The sequence below is a fragment of the Phalacrocorax aristotelis genome, chromosome 6 (genome assembly GCF_949628215.1).
Source record: "Phalacrocorax aristotelis chromosome 6, bGulAri2.1, whole genome shotgun sequence".
Lineage (NCBI taxonomy): Eukaryota > Metazoa > Chordata > Aves > Suliformes > Phalacrocoracidae > Phalacrocorax > Phalacrocorax aristotelis.
This window is the reverse complement of record NC_134281.1, coordinates 1,764,502-1,782,906: the sequence shown is the minus strand read 5'-3', so window position 1 is coordinate 1,782,906 and position 18,405 is coordinate 1,764,502. Positions and strand designations below refer to the sequence as shown.

Sequence of the window (18,405 nt, the reverse complement as noted above, 5' to 3'; positions counted from 1 at the left end):
AAGTAAAATGGGCATTCAAAAAGAGCTTTGATAATGACTCTTGGAAGTATGATTTTTTTTAACCGCGATTTTATAGGGGTGGCTCCAGCACCTTCTCGGGGTGGGTGTCGGAGCAGGCGGCGCAACGTGGGTGTTTCGGGGCTGCTTCTGCTGCTGGAGCGTGGCGGGGCTGGGCTTGGTGCCTGCGCTTGACCGTCCGTGCAACTCCGGCTGCTTTGGTAACGTGAAAATGCCGTATGAGTCAGGAGGCTGAAGAGAGGAAAAGTATGAGCAGAAACTTTTCATTTTTTCATCTTTTGTAAAGATTGCCTTTTTGTTATTTTTTCTTCTTTTTTTTTTTTTTCTCCTGCTTTTTTGTCCTCACAAAATGTCTTTTATACTATCAGAGTTGAAAACCAACTTCCCTGAATGTCTCTGTAAAAGTTTTCCTAGCAAAAGATTTTTTTGAGGACACTTGCTGAGGAGAATCTTGCATATGTATTCTGTTGGAAAGGGGAAAAAGAAGAAAGCTGGCATCCTATGCAGGCAGGGGAAGGATGGGCGCAGTCCCTTGTTCCCGACAGTAACTGCACAAATGGAATCCTTCCTGCAAGTCATTTTGCTAAAAGCAAAAGCAGGAAACCAAGAAACAGATGTCACCTCATCCCACTTGTTGCACAGCTAGTCCTTTTCAGTCTACCTTTGCTAACCTGCTCATCATCATCTTTTTCTGATCACCCTTACTGCTCTTTCCTTCACTGAGGTTCAGTACTGTGTTTTTCTGTTCCTAATTGATTAGTAATTGTCTGCAAAAAAGGACAAAAAAAATTCTGGTGAAGGCTAATTTTTTGGGGAAATGTGATTTTGTGCTTCCTAAATCTATTTGTAAGCTGAGGCTAAATTCAGTCTGCAGCTTTGGTCGGAGAGGAACACGAGGGGGGCTGTGCGCTGCCGTCTTGTCCCGCTGCCCTCAACAGCTTGGGGACCACCGCGCCCGTGCGGGAGAGCTGGGGTCCCCCGATGCACCCGAGGGCAATTTGCCTTCTGTGCACGGTGGTTTGATCACGTCTTTGATGCTGTTCTTTGGCTGAAAATCGGTGTCATCTTGTGTTGCAGGTGGGGATGGTGCAGCTGGGCAGGCGGGTGCAGGGACCGTGCCCCCTGGTATTGGTACGCGATGGCTGGGTCAGGACGCTGGGAAGTCTGAGATACAGGTTCAACATCTCTCTGGGAAAAGAGGAAACTCACATTTTTGGGTGTCTGTTCTAGTCACTGGGTAGGAGGGAGACACCAGAACCTCCTGCGTAGCTCCTCATTTGCTTCCTCCTACAGGTCCCTAATAATGACTGTTTCCAATTCAGATTCAGTGGAAATTGTTGTTTTAGGTAAAATTAATTGAATGACTTTTTATTTTAATGAGAACAACTGAAGATCTAGCCACAGAATAAAAAGTTTGATCCATAGATTTGCTTTTTCAGTCTGGCAGCCAAACCAAAACATCAGGTATTTGTACCTCCGTAATTGCCAGCATTCTGAGCAAAGCCCCAAGATGAATTTCCTCTGCCTCCAGCATCACGTAATTCAAACTTCTCCCTCCAGAAGCGTGTGAGAAAGCAGGGGCCATCGCAAGGATCAAAGTGAGCCTGAAGAAGGTTCCCTTTGTGCAAAGATTAACTGGAAATGGCATTTCTCGAGACACAAACTCTGCTACAATGAATCCTGTCAGTGACCTAACGAAGTTCAGAGGGCTCTTCTACTGGAAATGAGATTTGTGGGGGAAAGTGTTTTTCACCAGCCAGGGAGAAAGGACCCAACTTTATGTTGCAGGTTGTTTGTTTGCCAAAAAAAAGAAAAAAATCTGGAGGGGCTGTCAATTTTGGTTGAAATGTTAGCTTTCTGTGTTTTCTCAGAGCGCTGCCAGTGGCTCGCAGCGGGGGGAATTTTAATGCCGGGAACAATCCCAAACAATCAGGTCAGTTTGCCAAAGTGGCACGAACCACGGGGAAAACTAGAAGCTGTAAAACCAAATTATTTTCAAGTTATTGTTTGAGGAAATGGTTTGCCTTGTTGTCTTATCCTTTTCATAGGTTATTGTGCGTTTTCACGGCTTGCTTGTTGGACAAAGGCGCATCTGGAAAGGCTGAACCTACCAGGTCTGCTCCTGGTGTTCCCATCCCGGATTTGGTGTCACTACAGAAACATTGGCTGGCAGCAGGGGAGGATGGAAAAGATGTCGATGTTAGACTTCTATACATAGCCTAGGAGAGAAAGGATATTGTTTCAAGAGTTAGAGTGGTGTGGAACTGACTGCCTCATCGTCGCTGTGAGCACCCTTCGTGTGCTGATTCCTGTGAATTTTGGAAATGCCATTGTTAAAGGAGTTGAATATTTGCTTGCAGAATTGCTTGAATGATGTGTCTCGCATATACTGTAATTCACATCTCTCTTGTGCATCTCCAGTATCCGTTGTCTTCATAACAGTCTTTGCATGTGCTTGCAGAATCCCGGATACCCGCTCACGAGGCACAAATAGCCGTAGCAAACAATAGGAACCCTCTTTGCCGCCAGCTGGTTTGAAGCGTGGTGCTGCTCGGGGGAGCCTGCAGACCGCGGCTGCTGGAGCTGCGCGGAGCAGCCCCGTCTCGGCCGCAGGGCGCGGGTTCCGCTCCCAGACCGCCAACAGTCGCCGGAGCGGTTCGTAGGTAGAGCGTTTGCCACTTCTCCGGTCCATCAAGGGCAATATATTACCGCAGAAATCCTATGACAAAAATCCTTAATTTGCAGCTTTCACGTTTTTGCCACTTAATTCCCTCGGAGGTTGTTGCCTGGGGAGCACTGTGAGTTAGCTCGACACTTTAACTAACTGCGCGCGTGTGTACCCCGTTGCGAGGAGAAGGGGCGATGAGACCGCGAAAGTTAAACTTATTCTATATGTGCCGTTCCTTGGGCACCTGTTATTGCTAGGGAATGAAAAATGACACGTGCCTCTGCCACCATGAGGTCCTCCGCTGAGACCGGAACACTTTTATTCAAGCTCATAAGCTTGGATGCAAACAGCAGCTAATGGGACTAGTACAGTCGGGCGGCTGGGATGGATCACCCTGCTGCCACAGCAAGAGCTTGCACTCGGATGTCGAATGCTGCCCGGTGCGGGCTTGAGCAAAACAAAGCAAATAGGAAAATAATACAAGTTGACCCATTTTGATGACTGGGAGCACATATTACTCAATTTGTAATAGTGTCACTTTCCTGGAAGAGACACTAGCAGTTTAAAATCAGAATATCCACCAACGTGCCCAAATTGTATTATCTGGGTCTTGGTCCTCTTGCATCTTACTTTGCTGTCTTTTTTATTCGCCCTTGATCTGCCTCGTGTGGCTTCAGCCATTTCTGTTCCTAATGCGGCTTCAGAGAGTGCTTTCTCATGCTGGTCTCTGCTGCTGCTGAAAGTATTGTAGCTACCACACCGCAACTAAAATATTTTGGCTTTAGTGACTGATATTTGCCATTTATCCATAATTCCTGCTTACCATTTATCTATAATTCCTTTGAGCCATCTCTGGCACAAAGGTTAACAGGGTATCGCATCAGCCGCTCCGTTTGGGAAAGCTTTTCCGCCATCCTGGCTCTAACAGCTGCTCTCTGTCTAGCTTGGGGTAAATGCATAGCGTCTGGCCACTGCACGCTCACTGTGACTGGCATGTGAAAAAAGAAGCTCTGTTGCCTCCCTTCGCCAGCGGACAGCAGAGAAACCGAGAGCTGACCTCCCCGAGGTAGCAGAAAACTCTGCGTCACAAAAGGGACCCGAAATCTGCCCTCCCAAATTCCAAAGTGTTCCCTTTCTCCACCCTGGCTCCTCTTTTCTTTGAAAGACCCGTGGAAATTGCAGACTTTGAAGCTGTGCGTTGCATTAGAGGCTTTCTTCCTTGCTATTGAGAGTCTGGCCACAGCTGTCTCTGTCCAAAGGCGCTCGGTTCAGCTGTAATCATTATCGACTATAACAAGATTTTTGGCTTCTCCATCCAGGCGATAGAGATTGCGTGACCCACACAATAGGTGTAATTATTGCCAGGGTGGGCTGCGGGGCTTAGCAGCCTTCCCAACTATTTTAGCTTTTTTTTCAAGCACGTAAATCACTCAGGTCACAATTACTTAATATTAAACACTGATTTTTTTTTTTTTTTTAAATAATAGTTTTACAACAAAAACGTATCACTCGATTTATGGTGTTTTTTTCTTTTTTTCCCCTGGATACAGGGATTCTTTCACGTAGGTAGACCCTTACCTACAGAAATATGACTGTCATAGGTGCCAGGTCTGAGACCCCTTTGCTCTGTTCCTCCCTGCACGCCTGGTGGTGTGGTCGTTTCTCTCTGGTATCTGGGGATGAGCACCCGTAAGCATTCTTCTGTCCTGATTTAAAAGGCTCTTAAGGTTAGTTACTGGTGCAGTACTTAGAAATCGGGAGGTGCTGGGGCATGTTGCTCTGCGTGCCCGCCTGCCGGTGCCTGCCCTTCAGGGCTGTGTTTCCGACCCTCTGTGAGGGAGCCCGCTGAGGGCGATGGAGGGCTACGAGGGATTGCAGAGGATCTCCGCAGAAGCTTCAGATGTGTCTAAACAACGGCTCCATCAGGCATGAGAAAGCCCTTTGGTCTCAACTCTGTGAAATATATCCTCTGCTGTGTCCAAGCGGGAGCCTCTTGAATGGACACCGTGGCAGGAACGCATAAATTTTCAAGCGCCAAGCCTTGGCGCTTTGCAGCAGCCTGCGGGCTGGCTTGGGTTTTCTCTTTTCTTTCCCCTCAATGAATTCCCCAAAGTTCCCACATCCTTATTTAACAAGAGAAATCAGAATCTCTCGTGGGAGATTGGAAGTAGCTTGGCTTGGCGTGATGGGGTGCCAGGGAGGGCACGGGTACTTCCCAGGAGCGGCTAATGACTTCCCATTCTCCTTGGGCGTGATGCCGGGATGGAGAGCTCTTCCATCAGCGGAGGCACACGGGCGGCTTCCCCTCGCTTTCCAGCTGGCTGCGGGCACCCTGCGCTCGGGAGAGGCCTTGGCCCTGCTTGTGGGGCTCAGGCTCAGCCCAGAGCTGTGCCCTTAACCAGCGTGTAACCCCTGCCAAGTGGGGCATTTCAGGGAAGGTGGATAACTCTGCCCATGGATTTCAGTTGATTCCATTTAATTTTGACTAGGGAAAATAAAAACAGCATTTAAAAATGTTTAAACCTTTTGAACTTAATAGCAATGAGACTTCCCTCTTTTAAAAATGTTTGGTTTTAAAAATCAGCGTTGTTTTCTTTTAAAGAAAAAAAACAGACCCCAATAATTTCAGGTGCTAGTAATTGTAAAACAGAATGAAACATTCTGTGTGAGTCAGAGAAAACTTGGATGTTCTTATTCTGGTTTATTCTGTCTCAGCTTTTCCTTTTCACCATTTTATTTCTTCCCACCAAAACCAATCTTTTTTTCCCCCAGAGTTTTTGGACTGGCTAGTACCAGCAGACCTGGCCTGACTTCAGGAAGCCTCTGTGTCTCAGCTTCTCTCCATCTAAAATAAGGCAAATGATCCTGAGCTACTCTGTGAAGGGCTCAGATCTGCGGAAGAGCCACATTTTTCAATTTTCAAACGTCGTATTTGGTCTTTACCGATATCCAGCGGTTTTCCTCCAGTGTTTGCATGTTTGCCGTGGTTCAGGATGATGATGTTATCCTTTGGCCGGCTGCAGGCAGGCAGCGGGTGCTGATGGTGAATAAGGCGCCTCCTCTGTGCTCTTTCCCTGAGAACACCTTCTCTGTTACTTCATTTAACAGTGCTTCTAAATCTCTATTTTAGAGCATATCTGTGAATATCTCCGTTATCCTGCTGTCCTTTAATTAACTCGTCCCCGCTGCTGTTTCTTATTATGTATCTCTGATACCTGATTAATTAACACTCTGTGCAGTATACTGAGGAAGTCGGTATCTAAGATGCCATGAAAGATGAAAGTGTTTATCACTGAGGAACAAAATAATGTAGGCAAAGGTTGTGTTTTCATCTGCCGACAATGGCGAGCAGAATGTCACAGGAGATGTGATCTTCTTTTGCTTTTTTTCTCTCCCCCCCCCCCCCCCCCAAAAAAACAAAAACAAAAACAAAAACAAAAAAAAACCCGGAATTATATAACTGTAATAAGCGAGTGGTGCTAGAAGTATTTCTTTGGCACAGATCTATTTATCACTATTGCTGTGGCGACACCATTTTGCAACGTTACTGTGTACTTATGAGAAGCCCAGTTCGCAGACATGTACCTCATCTTGAGGCTTCAATCGCCGGGTCGGCTCCATCTCATTTAGTGATGGGCCTTTGAATGAGTAATACTTTTCTTGAACAAGCTTTGCTTTGCCAGTATTTTAACTCTGTTGCTGTTCCTATTCTAGGTAAGTTGTTTCAGGGGAAGCGTTTTCCCTCAATATCCTTCAACTTGCAAAATTTAAAAGAATCTCAGCTCTTCACCGAGATAAAGTTTGTGTAATGCATTGTCGACAGCACTTGCCTTTCAGCTTGTTGTGGTTTTTTTTAAAATCAGTTTAAGCTTTTTCAGGATGTTTGGGTTTGGTTTGGGGTTTTTTTTTCAATTCCTCTACTGACCGGTTTATTTGTTTATTTTGCTTTTCTATGATGCTGGTTTTGCCCATCTGTTTAATCCGTGACCCTCCCCAGGCATGCAGACTGTGTGTATCCCAATGAGCGGTCTGTGCAGAAAAATCATTGTACAAATCCCTCAGGAAGCTTGACGTGAAGATTAAGTGCTCCGTAAGGGCAGCGATCCGATCGGAGAGCTTCTCTTCCTCCCAGGCTCCCCTTCCAGCCATGTGTATTTCCCGCTGCCTTTCCTGTGCTCTCCAGTGACAGAGTCCTTTTCTTCTTTCTTCTTTCTTAAACAGGTGGGCTCTGCATTGCTCAGTCCCTGAAAATCCCCCAGGATCGCAAGGACAAGACCATCGACTTTGATAAAATTATCAAGCAGCTCCTAGAAACTCCCAATGCCAGGGCCATCGTTATTTTTGCCAATGATGAGGACATAAAGTAAGGATGACTGAGGGAATTAATTCGTTTGTGCTTGATAGCTATGCAGAAAAGAGGAACAAGTAAGAATACGAATAGCAAAGTGGAAATGTCTGTTGGTAAGAGCGATGTGGAGGGTAGCGCCCGGCACGGAGGTGCTGCTCTTGCTGCCCTGGCTCAAGGGGATGCCTCGGATCCGGCATCGCTGTGGTGGGGAGACGGGAAGGTCTGGGCGCTTTTCCTGTCATAGGGTTACTCGTGCCGACCTGACCTCACCTCTCAAAGAGGCATTAAGAAGATGCCCCTCTCTCCAAGCACATGCTCCTATGGATTATTCCTTAATTCAGAGTCTATTTTATGGCAAGTGATGGTTACTAGTGATAAAATGGCTTGGATGCTCAAGGTTAAACCCCATGAGGCACTCAAGGTTTAACCACGTACAACTTGCTCATAAAATAATATAAAGAGTATTTTAAAAGCGCGACTCTCGTTTCTCACTTGCCCTTGTTCCGTGTTCTCTCTCCAGAATTTTAAATTGGCTTAAAATTGCGGTGGCATTGTTAGTTGCTCAGAGGCTCGGTTAAGCAAAATGAGACACAGAGAGAAGTTAGAATAAAGTTTCAGTAAAGCCAATGGCAAAGCTCTAAGTTTTAGTGGAATCAGGATTTCCGTCTTAGGATAGAGGGTGAATTAAGAGAGGTGCACTCTGTGCTGCATGGATCGTGATATGGTGTGCTGCGAAATTCCCGAGCTCTGTTGGTTACAGGAATATGCTATTTCTGTTCATTCTGCCCTTGCAACACATCATTTTTTTTCCCAAGAAATGATATGTTTAAATGAAACTAACTTGTGAACAAAATGTTCTTTTCCGCAGGCAAATCCTTGCGGCCGCTAAGAGGGCAGATCAAGTTGGTCATTTCCTGTGGGTGGGCTCGGACACGTGGGGCTCCAAGGTGAGCCCCTTGCTGCAGCAGGAGGACGTCGCGGAGGGAGCCATCACCATCCTGCCCAAGCGAGCGACCATCGAGGGTAAGAGCTCTCTTCCTCATCACTCTCTCTCCTCCTTCCTGAAACGCCGGTGGTACTAAATTGATCACCTCTATTATTTTATCGTACGTGTTTTGTGAATAGATGTGTACAGACATGGTATGATACGAAGAGTATAGAGTACATTGAGTAGTTCTTCGTCTCCTGAAATTTTCCTAAACGCCTGTGTTCCTCATCTGAAAACTATGCGTTATTTCCACAGCTGAGAAGCTACCGGCAGTTATTTATTAAAGGCTCAATTTCAGAGCTTATATTAAGCTGTGGTGGTATGACAGGGCCTTTATCACTTAAAAGAAAATAAACCAAAATGATCTTAATGTATCACGTATATACATAGGGAGAGAAAAATCTTCTGCAATTTATGTGTCATCTCTGAAGCAGTGGATGAGTTTTCTGCTGAAGAAGTAAAAATTCATCTTTAAATCAGCAGTTCCCATTTCAACTTAGCTTAACTTTTATTTCATTCAGATCAGGCACTATATTTATTTATACACATTGCTTATGTGCTTTACAAACTCGCGTACTTGTACATATGCATATAAAAATTATGGGAAACTTTTTTTGCATAATCCTTTTGTTTCTCAACATTTCTGTGTGTTCTGAAGTGTTTGTTGTCCGACCTCCCCTCAATTTGTTATTCTTTTTGTCTGTGTAGATGCTAAACTAGCTGAACAGCTTCCTCTGGGCAAACCAGGCTCACTGATTAGGGTCTCTGTTCTCTGTAGTGTGAAAAGATCTTTACGGGGGAGACACTGAGTAAAGAGCACAAACGCCTTGCCTGGCACATGGCTTTGAGTCGGGCAGGGTCTCCAAAGAGTCCTTGAACCTGTTGCCCCAATAAAATAGGTTCCGGTGTCTTCACTCACTGGAAAACCGAATATTTGCATTCATTTATACTGTGTCTACACTACCATTAGCCATTAGTCATTAGCTATTCTTCTCAGGTATATAATATGCTTCATCCTTTTACATTTTTTAAACCCTGGAGGCATTTGCACATGTTATTTCCCCATAAATACGTAAAGCTGATAGACAACGAAGTGTTTTGTTTCTGAAAACCAGGATGTTTTAATAATCTTTTTATACTGCCTGAACTCATCCCTGAGGGCTTCTGACACGGAAATGAAGTCTGCCCACAGTACGTAGGAATAAAAACTTTCGAAGTTTGTTCGTTTTAAAGCATTTTTGTTCTGTATGACACATTAAATGCATTGGACATAACGGGAAATGTGAGCTTTGCTTTTGGACGCAACAAGCGACGGTCACAGCCTGGAAGGGCTCGGGTCTGCCTATATATAACGGGGTTCGTTCTTCAGGGGCGGGTGCCGTACCGCAGGTACGTGTTTGGAGGTCCGTGGGTTGCCTGTTACTTTCCAGAAAGGGCAAAACGTCAGGAGAGGCAGAGCCAGGTGTCCCAGAAAGGCGGTTGCACTGTCAATAGCAAATGTTTCCTGGCCGCCCTGTGGCCGCTCAGAAAGGTTGAGGCCGGTTCTTACCTCTTTCATTCCTGTTCGTCCGTCCCTAATTGCCATCTGTATCTGCCCTCTGCTTAGCCCTGTTAGGAGGAAGAGTGAAGGGATGGTTAAATCCCCATTCTCCTGAAGCAGTTCTCCAGAACCCAACATTTCCCCTTTCAGACGGGTTCTGCTTCTGTTTCATCCACTAAGAGAAACAGCCAGTAAAATCTGTTACTTACAGAAATAAGTAATCCTTAGGTATCAGCGTTTCTTTGCTTAGCGAGGCCGTTATCCGTATGGATAGTCTGCCTTTCTCAGATTTAGACTGCTGTATGTTGTTTTGGGTTTTCTTCTGTTGTTGTAGTAATTTCATTTGGCTATGAATCCAAGAGAACTGGAAAGAGACATTTTAATGTTACTCTTTTATCATCCAGCAATGAACATCTGCTTCCTAAAATCTAGTAATGCGTTTCTTTTGATGAATACATAAAATAAATGAAATAAGAAGCCTTGATTTTTCCCTATAAATTGATGGAAGCAAACTACATTAGCAGACTGGAACTCAATTTGCCCCGAAGGACCGTGTCTCGAGCAGCATCGCAGCCCAGCAGTCTCTGTTTGTGCGGCGGTGGGCAGCAGCGCTGCCGCCGGCCCCGCAGCTCCCGGGCTCCGGGTCAAGGCAGCAGTTCAGCACCAGCTTAATTCCCACTGGATTTGGTGAGAACTTCTTTAGTAGGGATGAGTAATTGTTACTTCTCAAGAGCATCTTCGGGTTTTTTTTCTCTTCCCTTTTATCACTGTTTTAAATGGTATTTGTAGTACATTAGAAAAAGATTCTTCATAAACCTCACTGGAAACGGAGCGCGCTGCAGCTGCCATACCTTACCCTGAAATGTGGGGTGCCGCTAGCCTCTCCTCGCGCATCAGGGAAAAATGTTGGGCTCATAAGCCAAGAAATGTTAAATTGCATTGAAAATTAATGTGCCTGCATGTTCAAGTGTATATGGTACATCTTGGATTATCGGATTTGTTTATGTCTGTAAAGCGATTGGTCATGTAAGTCGTAAACTGAAACAGTAATTATATAGAAAAAGGCGTTTTTCAAATAACTCTTCTCCCCTAGCCATGACTCCTCGCTTCGAAATACAGATGTGAAACGCAAGTGTGTTGGTGTGTTTACACCAAATATACCGTTTGATGTTCCTATTTTTGGTGGCAGTGGCAATATCCCAGCAGCCTCCGACTCCGCAGAGAGTCTAAAGCGCTCGGATTCTTGTAGAGTGAGGCCCCAGATATGCAGTTATTTGTCTTGATACTTGATGTCACTCTTGGGACAGAATTTTCTTAGCCATAGTCCCATGGGGTGATTTAGGAAATCATTACATGAACTGAATTCATTCGTCTTAAGTCAGTCTTAATATAGCACAATATAGTGTTTGATGTAATTATGCTGAAAGGATAAAGTTGCATCTTATTTGCATAATTGCAGTAGACAGTGAGCCAGAGGACGTGCACACTTAAATAGTAATCACTTCATGAAAAGTTGTGTTTGAACAAGCTCCGTAGCCAACTTAACCAAGTATCAAGTAAGTTGAAAGGCCTTGCGAGGTTTTTTGGGGGGGAAAAAGCAAAATGTGTTTATATTTAGAACAACTATGGCAGCAGAATATTGGATTCTGGCTATTGCGGCTTCGAACTGACCCAACAAAACGTTGTGCTGGCGTGTCCTTGCGCTTAGCGAAGGTTACAAAAACATCAGCCCCGTCCTGAAACTCAGCATATGCTCAGAGGAACAAGGCCAGCGTGTTGCACGGCAGAAGCGCAGGTGCCTGTGCTTACGTGGGTAAGAGCCTGCAGTCGCAGGCCTTGTCCTGAATAGTCTTTTACTCAGAGTATATCCTTGTGACCTTTTTGTGAAGAGGTGTAGCGTAGCCACAGAGCGAGTGTTGGTGCTGGAAAATGAGAAAAATTAAACGGTATGAACAGCAGACAAAAGCTGTGTTTCCCAATTAAAGTTTGGATGGGATGTATTATTATTATTGCTATTCTCTGAATTTTACAGTAATGCAGAAATGATGAACGTCTGCGGCTCTGCCTGCATTTGACAGTCATTAAAACAACACAACGCAAAAAAAAAAAAAAAAATCCACCAAAAGTCTTTTCTTCTCCAAAATGCATTTGGTGGGATTTCACCTGCTGCTCCTTTGTTCCCCACAAACCCTTGTTCTTCTTCATTCACCTGAGTCGAAAGAGGGATGTTGCTCGTGGGGGAGATTCCCGTGTCAGGTTGGTGCTGAAGAACAGAAAGAGTGCCCTGCTAATCGTGGGAAGGGTGAAATGCCACGAAGAGGAGCAAGTGTGAGCTACAGGAGGACTTGGGGCAAGCAACAGCGGGCTATTAGGGAGTACTGGTGCTATCAGGGTCATGGTAGAAGTGGGAGATGTTGAGGCAAGCGTAACAAGTCCCCACAATGTCAAGTGCCAGAGGGAAAAGGGAAGCACAGTGGCAAATGAAAAGAAAGGTTGAGACTTCAAATAAACCAGTGTTTTGTCCTTGCAGTTCAGCGGCGCTACTTGCCTCCAGACGAGCAACTCGCTGTACGTGGCTGCCTTTTCCTTAGGCACCGATAGTCTGAGAAAGTTGTTCGTTTGTCGCATTTTTCCTATCAAGTCCCAGGAGCTTTGTAGACCATCCAAACCAGCAAGAAACAAAACAGAGGCACGCTGCCTGGCTTCTCGTGAGCCGGACCACCATTCCAGCTGCGGCCTTCCCCAGATGATGGCTGGGATGGACGGCAACCCTATTTCTTTGTAGATGGAAATGAGCTTCTTCCACACTAATCTTTTTAATCACAAATTGACCTTTAACTATTCCACTGCCACTTTACCTCTTTATGTTTCGGTAGATTTAATAAATTTCAGAGCATTTCCTCCTCTTGTTATCACTACTATACCCAAATCTAATTATACATTTTAACTGCCTGGGGTATAGCCCACTTTATGACACCATATAGCTGTATATAAGAGTTAGCTGGATGACCCTCTGATTAAAAATGAGAATAGTTCTGGTGCAGGCGTCAATTAAAGTTCTCTGTAGCAAAGGGACGAGTTCCTAAATTCTTTCCCTGGAGGAAGAGCAGGTCTGTCTGCCCGTGATAAGATAATATCTGTGGCGTGAGAGATGGAAAAGCCAGATCCTTTTGGAGCAGATTTGTGCAGTACTTGCTGAATTCAGTATGGAAACCTGTTAGACAATGCATGTCCAGAAGGCACCCAAGCCCGAGAAATGGAGTCAGGCGGATGGTCTGGGATTTCAGAATGATGGTCTTTCCCATTTTTGTTCTTTTCTTTCCCATTTTTTCTTCCAGTCTAAGCAATATCCACACTTTAAATTTGCTTATATCAGTCTGTAGTAGCTATTCAAATTAAGAAGGGCTCATCAAATTCCTTCGGGAGTGGGGCAGTAGAGAGCATGCGTAGCAGGTAGAACAGCAACATTCAGGGTGTTGGCTGGACCTTCAAAAGGTGGCTACAACTCGCTGCGTGGCAGGCCAGCAGTGTATTTTTATCAAATGCAGTGTCACAGCTGAAAGGAGGAAATAAGCAGCTTTATTCCTGTAAAAATATTCCTATCGTGCAACTCAAAGGTGTACCCTTTCTCCGTTGGTGCCGTGCGGACCCGGGTGAGGTGCTCAGAGCCTGCCTGGGCATCGCGGCGAGGGCGGCACCGCTGGGCATCCCCCCAGCCTCAAACCTCTCACTCAGGGCTCAGCACAGGAAGAACTAATACCTGGTAAACCCTTGGTAATACCTGTTAGTATCTGGTTAAGCCCCGCATATGAAGTAGCGAAAACTAGTATTTTCAAGGGACAGTAGTAATTTTGGCTGCTCTTTTGTAACCTACCCACTCTCATACATTGAGGTTCGCAGGGTCTGCAGAAAATATTGAACACCACCTTTTGAGGAAATATGGATCATAAAGTCTGAAAGATAGAACTAGAACAGAGATAAGTAATTTCTGAAAATCACAGTCATAGTTTTTAGGAGTCCAAATGCCTGCAGTAGCTCTTACTAAGGTTCAAAAATAAATATATATAATTTCCATGAATTGAAAATGTCCCTCTATTCAGGGGTATCTTAGAAATTGTTTTCCTCTTAACCTCAGCTGTAAAGAAGATGAACAACTATCTACTTCCCTCTTGCTTTCTGCTGTGCCTATGCCTCTTTTCTGAGCGAAAATTTTCAAATCGGGTTGTTACGCTGTGGTTCATGTTGGTAGCATTCAGGCTACTGACGTAGCGCTTTCAGATATCCGGTTCTTCCTCTAACTTTTTTCCTTTTAAAATAGTCTTCCTTATCTTTTTCTTATATGTGATCTCTTTTCATGGGCACCAGCTCACAGTGAAATGAATGCAAGGAGAGGAACAGCTGTAAGAGAAATAGTGAGGCTAATATATGACGTTAATTATTTTGAAAGTCTAGCAAAATGCTTTGCCAATGATGAAAACAAATATTCTTTACGGTCTGGGTTCAGAATCTGATGCAACTAAACAGCAGGATTCAACTAGATTTAAGATTAATGATTCAATTCCAGCAAGCCACGGATGTGGCCGCGGTCTGCAATCTCGTGGAGCTCTCAGCTATGAGGTTAAAGGATGGCTCAAATTCAGCACAAGGAAGCGCAGTTATTTAAAAAAAAAACAGAAGCGTTGCAAGTGCTGTAAACCAACATAACTGTCCCTGAATTCTGCAGTTGCCTGTCTTCCAAAGAGACGGTGAATTGCATTTTTAATGTTTTGCTTTTATTTCCAACAAGAGCCGATTTGATTCTTTTTGGTTTGGGCGGTATTAAACGTGGAAAAAAAAAAAATGAAAGAGCAGTGATTTAAGAAAAAATCAGAATGAAATTGTACCTCACTACTTAGTGGCTCTCAAATACTTTACCTTTGCGTCCCCAGTCTAGCAAAGCAAGGGAGGGAGCTCAGGGTTCATTTTCCTCTGTGTAAGAGACAGTATCGAATTTTATCCGACATTAATGAATAAGGGCATGCTGTTCTGCATCTAGCTGTGGCTGCATTTACCCCAGGATCCTTCTCTGGGAACGATGTGCTTTGTGCAGCACTTACCCACCTCCTCCCTGAACAGAACAGGCTGTCTTATAGCTCATAATAACATTTGTAAAACAGTCCTGTTTGGATTTTTTTTCTTATTTATAGCCTCGCTCAAAGTCTCAGTGCTCTGTTGGTCTCAAGCTTTTTCTCTGCGTTCCTGGGGTGCAAGTGCGTGCTTTTAAGAGAATAAGTGTGATGGAAAGACCTGGCTCGGGAGGTTTGGTTCGTCCCGGGCTGCGGGGCCAGGGGATCGCTGCAGCCTCGCTCTAGCAGAGCCCTTGGACACCAAAACCCAGAGGAGACACCAGTCGCAGGGGAAAAGACATAAGTAGCACGGACCGTCACTCCCAAACCTACTCAGTTTTCCCATCGCCTCCCCTGAATTTTCCTCTCACCTCCTTGCTGCCACCCATCTGACCTGTTTTACTCTCGGCACTGCTGAAGGGCTCCGGCCTCGGTGGCTCTGCTCTCCCTGGGCACCTCCGGGTTGGCTCTTCGCTGTGCTGGCCGCGCTGCTCTCAGTCTTCCCTCCCCTGCGCCCCCGGGACGGGGCACAGCCCTGGTCTCCGGGGCGCGAAATGCCGTGATTACAAGCAACAACGGTCAGGAAATACACGGTGTCGGCAGCTTGACGGAGCGACTCTGGTTTGGACGCCACCTCTTACAAGTGGAGCTTGCGCAAGGACATTACACACACAGGTTTATTTGCATTTCTCCCCCATGAGTAAATTATCTTTATCAGCTTTGGAATTCAAACGCTAAGGGTGTTGTGTGCTCAAATTGTTAATTAAGTAAATACAGAGATGTATCCTCTGTTAAGATAGTTTTGTTATTTCATCCCATACATTTTGTCAAAAAGATGCTTTCAAATGGCGCTTCGTATTCCTTATGGAAAACCTGTTAGCCGGCCAAGTGGAGGTGAAGGAATAATTTACCTTTGTTCTTCTGGATCAATCACACAGCGTTTAAAGCCATTCTACCCACAAACTTGTTGGGAACGTACCTTTCCCAATGCTGATGAAGCCATTAATTGAATTTAAATGAATGCTGTGGTTACCTGGGAATCCAAGACACACTTGCAGCCGTGAAAAGTTTATTGCATATCGATTCCAGCCTGTTGAAAAGTCGCTCTGGGAGTTAAGATTAGGGTTGATTCCTCCTGGCTGAGTGCTGAATCGCATTGCCTCTTGCCTGCGCACGTCCGGGCTCATGCTGCAGGAGTGCAGCGTGCGAGGCCCGGCGGACGGACAGACGGACGTGTGCAGCGGGCCGGGCTGAGGGCTGCCGAAGTGAGCGCGCTTTAGCTGGGGCGCCGAGTCGGGCATCGCGCCGCGCTTGTCTTACATGCTCTTCTGTGGGCTGCCAGTTTGAAGGTTCCTGATGAAAAGCGTGGTGCGATTAAATGTTGGCTTAAATACCGCTGCACGGTGATGCCCCGTCCCCGGGGATCGACGGACGCGGTAATGCTGGAGATTCAGGCAAACAGGGTCTATTCCCTGACCGTAGGCAGAAACTGTGCATTCACGGAGGTGTTGCAGTAGCAATGCAGGGCTTGGCTTTAACAGGTTGAAGGAAAGGCTCTGGGGAGAGGTTTAGTAAGTTCAAAGAGAGAGTAGCTTAAGGGTAGTGTTATTTTTTTAATATGCAGATACAGAGAAGTTAAGAAACAGGATTTTTATCAAGTTTCTAACTAATGTGGTTTTTGTAGTTTTCTTATAAACGACGGCATTGAGGCTTTGGGGGTCTTCTTTCTTTTGTTTAGGATTCCCTGTAAATGTTAGTCGCTGAGAAATACAGTCTCAGCTGTAATCTCTGTGCTGCTGCAGACTCAAAGGAGTGCCCCAGAGCGCTCCAAACCCGCGCTCCCGTGCGGGAATGCATTAAAAAAACCCAACCCACTTAATGTTGCAACTCAAAATGTAAAATTCTACATCATTTCAGTGAGGTATTTTTGTTAAAGTTACACGTCTGGCTGGTTTGTGGTGTTCGGTTATTGGAGTTCTTTTGGGGTTTCTTAGGCAGTTTGAAGGTGAATTATCTGCCACTGCCTGGTGCGAGACACAGCTCATAACCACAACAGCACTGGCAAGAAATTTTATCTGAGATGGGGTTTGAACCAGTACCTTTTCAAATGGCGTTGCTGCTTCATAGCAAAGAAATTAGGTAGAAAGCTCTAACTTGGCCGTAAAGAACCCTGTAAAATAAAGATTTAGGAAGCTTTCTCTTTGGCCCCTTGAAATGAAATATACTGCTCGTTCAACCTGCAACAGATCTGGCTTGCTCAAAATCGAGGCACTTCTCTGGCCAGAGCCTGCTGTTATTCATTCTGTGGGTATATGTGTGTGTCTCCATATTTCTGATTTTTCTGTATTGCTCCCAGGGATTACGCTGACATTTTCTCTTTGATGTTCATATTTAACTGTTATTTCAGGACACTGGAGATTGTGTGGGTGGTTGTTTTGAGTGGAGAGATGTGTACGCATGCACACACAGGCACTAGGGCGGTTGCTGCTGTAAGAAGTGATAATTCACAGAATAATGTTTAGCTATTGATCACTCTTTGGATACATGGTCAGTGGTCGTGCTTTTGGAATACCCTGAACTGCGTCTTCTGAAGAACCGCTTTCTTCTCAGTGATCTAACACCGGCGTTGCCTCGGCTCTCTGTCGGCCACATTTGGGCAGAATATCGCCATCCAGAAAGGCAGAATTTTGTTTTTAGAAAGCCTGCTGTCTTTGTGTGGCAGCTCCCGATCGGCACGTGATCCGGCAGGACCCTCCAAGCCTTCCTCTGCAGGTTTGCTCTGCACAGAAGGCGTTACGGGGTACCCGTGACTGGAGGGGGCTCACGGGGGAGCGTTCCCTCCTCTGCACAGCAGCCGGCCGTGTGCTGCTCTACAGCATCTTTGCAAGGCAGCAGAGCCCGAGGGCAGCTTAGGCTGGCAGCCAAATTCCCATCCTCGCGCTCGGGAACACGACGGGTGCTCAGCAACGCGTGGGTACCACGCAGCAGGCGCGTGGAGAAGGCAAAGGGCAGTTCCCTGCACCACCCCCCACCCCCGGCTGGGAAATCCTAGTGTTTTCTAGCGCTGTTGCTCTCTGCTTCTGCGCAGAGCCTCGAGCCTCATTTGTTGAAAGGAATTAATTTTCTGTTTGTTAGTAAAATTGGCAGAATTTCCAGGATGTGGGGAGCGATGGAGCCTGGGGGACCTCACCGGCCCCTCGTGAGCGAGCCCCTCCTGGGCCGCTGAAGCAGAGTGGGCTCGTGGAGAATGATACCAAAATAAAGGCTTAGTTTGGCATTCTGTTCAGGCGTAGAAACAGAAGTCGGGAAAAGATTTTACCACCTTCTCCCACTCCCTTAGAGCAGTACCGGCACCAACACCGTGCCAAGCGCAGCACCCGCGGTGCGTTCGCCTCCTTGACTCAACGCAGCCGAGGCAGGGAGCCGAGAGGACGTTACGGTGCCGAGCTGGGAGCGCGAGCGGCCTCGGTGCCGAAAGAAAGGAGCGGGAGGAGGGAATTAGGGCGGGCGGGCGGTGAGGCGTGCCCGCAGTCCATCTGAAGCCTCCTACCCTGCGTCTGCCAACGTGGCGGGGTCCGAACCTGGGGCTGCTCCTGTGGGGGTGGGGAGGGAGAGGAGGAGCTCCCCTCTCCTCTTTGCGCGAGAGTTGCGCCTCTCCTGACGTTTCTTCCACTGTAATTTAAGAGGTTAAGGTATTTTCCTAATTCACAGGAGGTGTATTGGCAGAGTATTTGTTTT

At 46.1% G+C, this 18,405-nt stretch overlaps 1 protein-coding gene across 2 annotated transcripts in view; it reads left to right on the top strand.

Moving 5' to 3' along the window:
• Positions 1–18,405, top strand: part of GRM7 (glutamate metabotropic receptor 7) — a 309,474-nt gene that overhangs the window by 154,274 nt on the left and 136,795 nt on the right. For both annotated transcript variants that reach the window (XM_075095593.1, XM_075095592.1), the window contains exons 3-4: positions 6,908–7,049; positions 7,903–8,057. In XM_075095593.1, coding sequence (XP_074951694.1) covers positions 6,908–7,049; positions 7,903–8,057 — 297 coding nt within the window. The remainder of the gene's footprint in view (positions 1–6,907; positions 7,050–7,902; positions 8,058–18,405) is intronic.